Source organism: Octopus bimaculoides, chromosome 4 (genome assembly GCF_001194135.2).
Source record: "Octopus bimaculoides isolate UCB-OBI-ISO-001 chromosome 4, ASM119413v2, whole genome shotgun sequence".
NCBI classification, from domain to species: Eukaryota; Metazoa; Mollusca; class Cephalopoda; order Octopoda; family Octopodidae; genus Octopus; species Octopus bimaculoides.
Genome location: NC_068984.1, coordinates 115,051,046 through 115,054,806, shown reverse-complemented (window position 1 = coordinate 115,054,806; position 3,761 = coordinate 115,051,046). Strand labels below are relative to the sequence as shown.

Genomic DNA, 3,761 nt, shown 5'->3' with positions numbered 1-3,761 from the left:
TATATATATATATATATATATATCATCATCATTATCATCATTGTTTAACGTCCGCTTTCCATGCTGGCATGGGTTGGACGATATGACTGAGGACTGGCAAACCAGATGGCTGCAACAGACTCCAATCTGATCTGGCAGAGTTTCTACAGCTGGATGCCCTTCTTAATGCCAACCACTCCGAGAGTGTAATGGGTGCTTTTACATGCCACCGGCACAAGGACCAAGTCAGGCAGTATTGGCAACGGCCATGCTCAAATGGTGTTTTTTACGTGCCACCTGCACAGGAGCCAGTCCAGAAATACTGGCAACGACCTCGCTCGAATGTTTTTTTATGTGCCACCAGCACAAGTGCCAGCAAGGCGATGTTAGTAACGATCACACTCAAATGGTGCTATTTACGTGCCACCGGCACAGAAGCCAGACAGCTGCTATATATATATATATATGTGTATTTTATATCTTATCTAGAATAACTATTGCTTCACCATTTTCTCACACCGTCTCCAATGAAGGGATATGTAAAATATCCCAGAAACAGCTGTAAGACTTTCTATTTATAAATGTTCTGAAATCTTTCACAGCCTTGGATTTTTATCTCATTCTGTTAATTTATATATATATATATATATATATCATATGTGTGTGTGTGTGTTTTTATATATATATACCGGGCCCATGGATGCTGGTGCCACATAAAAGCACCTATGCTGGTGCTGCATAAAAGCACCCAGTACACTCTGTAATGTGGTTGGCATTAGGAAGGGCATCCGGCTATAGAAATCATGCCTAAACAGATATGAAGCCCAGGCAGATTTCCAGATGGTCACTTTCTATCAAACCATTCAACCCATGCCATCATGGAAAATAGATGTATGATGATGATGATGATGATGATGATGAAGGTTAGTCCACATTACTCTGTAATGTTGGTTTCCTGGTTTCTCTGGTGTATATATTTCTCCCAGGACAGGACACTCGTCAGTTGCAGGATTACTCACTTTTACCAGTTGAGTGGACTGGAGCAATGTGGAATGAAGTGTTGTGCTCAAGAACACAATGCATTGCCCAGTCCAGGAATTGAAACCACAATCTTTCAATCATGAGTCCAACACGCTAACCACTACTCTATGCAACACCACTACATCATCATCATCATCGTCATTTAACGTCCGCTTTCCATGCTAGCATGGGTTGGACGATTTGACTGAGGACTGGTGGACCAGGAGGTGACACCAGGTTCCAATCTGATTTGGCAGAGTTTCTACAGCTGGATGCCCTTCCTAATGCCAAACACTCCAAGAGTGTAGTGGGTGTTTTACGTGTCACCAGCATTAGGGCCAGTCAGGTGGTACTGGCGACAGCCATGCTCGAAATGGTGTATTTTACGGGCCACCTGCACAGGAGCCAGTCCATCGGCACTGGCAACGATCTCACTCGAATGTCTTTTACATATGTGTATATATATATATGTATATATATATATATATATATATAGACACACGCTCACACATATATATAGACACAGGCTGGTATGGTATAGGCAAAGGTGTGGCTGTGTAGCTGAGAAGCTTACTTCCCAACCATATGATCTCAGGGCTAGTGCCCCCCACCCCCAACCCCGAAATAGAAAAGAAAGAAAGAAATCAATATAGAAGAACAGTTGAAAGCTTACTTTCCGTAGAGTAAATGAAAATACAGCATTACAGCCTAGACAGTTGTTAACTTCATTATTGTCCATCCACTTCTTATTCGCTTCTAATCTCCGATGGTAAGCAAGTTTGTCAGTCTGCTTCCACAGATGGTCTTTCTCTCTGTAAGATACCAAATGAAGATAACTTCATTCAAACATTGTAAAAATGAAAAGAAAAAAAACATCTTTATATGTATACTTCCCAAATAATAATAGTTACTACTGTTCTGTTTATGCCCAGTGCTCCTTAATCTTTTACTGACTATATATACCGTAAATCCTCGAGTATAGTCCGCCCTTGAGTATAATACGCAGGGGATTTTTAGGGGGCTGTACCTCTGATAAAACCTAAACCTTGTGTATAATACGCACCTCTTCTCTAACTTCAGTCAAGGAGGTCTATATAACGTCCTTGGTTTGTAAACGTATATACAGTGACGTCCTTTATTATTATTGTATATATAACATAATGCAAACATGTAGCTTTTTTGTGCACTTTGCAGAAAATAAAGAAATAACAGTAATAACATCAGTGAAAAATAAATATTAAGTAAATTGTCTTTACATATTTATCACTATCAGTTACAAGCCCGACATCACAAAATGCGCCTGAATAAACGTTGCCGGACAGCAAATAGACACTCGGACATTGCTTAGAAAATATTTTTCATTTTTAACCTGTTATATAGTACGCACTGGGGATTTGGCCTTTAAATTTTGGGAAAAAAATGCGGATTATACTCAAAGATTTACAGTATATAAAAAAAAACGTTTCCTTCTTGAGTCATACCAACTCATAAAGCCTGGTTTCCATGACATATATATATTCCCCACCTGGACGGGACACTGGTCTGTTGCAGGATTACTCATTTTTTCAGTGGAGTAGACTGGAGCAACATGAAATAAAGTGTTTAGCTCAAGAACACAACACGCCCAGTTCACATCTTTAGAATTATGGCTCCCTAAATCTAACATAAACCTACTTCTGCAATTAAATATAGCCTAGAATGAAAAACAATTTACTTAAAATGACCAAAAATATATATAAATTCGTTTTTTGTTTAGTTTTTTCAAAAAATGTATTTCAAGTTGAAATATAATGGTCCACAATTTTGTTAATTGGTGACACGTAAGAGACATCTGTGCCAGTGACACATAGAAGGTACCTGTGCCAGTGACATGTAAGAGGCACTTATGCCAGTGATACGTGCATGACACCTGTGCCAGTGACACATACGAGGCACCTATGTCAGTGATACATGAAAAAAAAACCTGTACACTCTATGGAGTGGTTGGTGTTTGGAAAGGCATCTAACCATAGAAATCAAGCCAAAATAGACTAGAGCCTGGTGCAGCTCTCCAGCCTACAAGTGCCACAAACTATCTAACCCATGCCAGCATGGAAAACAGATGCTAAATGATGATGGTGATGATGATGATGATGACGACGACGACGATAATGATGATGGTGATGATGATGATAACGATTAATTAATCGCATCAAATATCAATACTTGACAAGTATTTTATTTTATTGACTCCAGAAGGATGAAAGGCAATATTGACTTTCTCGGGATTTGAACTAAGAATGTAGAGAACCGGAAGCGATAAATAGCACAGGGAATTTCGTCTGATGCTTTAACAATTCTGCATGCTTTAGTGTCGCTAATACAAAATCCCTTGGTTATTGTAAAAGCAATATAAATTTTAAAATGTATCTACCGTGTTAACTTGATGACTCTTTTCCTTAAATCTTTCAAGTCCATCTGTAAGATGATTATCTCTTGATCTTTCTGTTTTATCAAGTTTACATTTTGAATGTGTTCTGCCTAAAAAAGTAAAAAACAAAAAAAAACACAATTAAAAATTGACATTTTATATATATATATCCATATATATATTTAGTATAATATTAATATAATATATACATGTGTGAGTGTGTGTGTATATATATATATATATATATATATATATATAAAGTGTAGTATATTGCCACTTAAGTGTGGCTGACCCCTAGGGGTGGATGTTACTGTTGCTTTTAGCCCCAGGAGGACATCTCCTCCAGCTGGAG

At 38.0% G+C, this 3,761-nt stretch overlaps 1 protein-coding gene across 4 annotated transcripts in view; it reads right to left on the bottom strand.

The window, feature by feature from the left end:
* Nucleotides 1–3,761, bottom strand: part of LOC106872124 (FYVE and coiled-coil domain-containing protein 1) — a 68,319-nt gene that overhangs the window by 16,004 nt on the left and 48,554 nt on the right. For 3 of the 4 annotated variants that reach the window (XM_052967372.1, XM_052967373.1, XM_052967371.1), the window contains exons 14-15: nt 3,413–3,515; nt 1,673–1,811 (exon numbers count right to left, since the gene is read on the bottom strand). In XM_052967372.1, coding sequence (XP_052823332.1) covers nt 1,673–1,811; nt 3,413–3,515 — 242 coding nt within the window. Of the gene's footprint in view, nt 1–1,672; nt 1,812–3,412; nt 3,520–3,761 lie in introns of all 4 variants that reach the window. The other variant, XM_014918993.2, reaches the window with a different exon arrangement.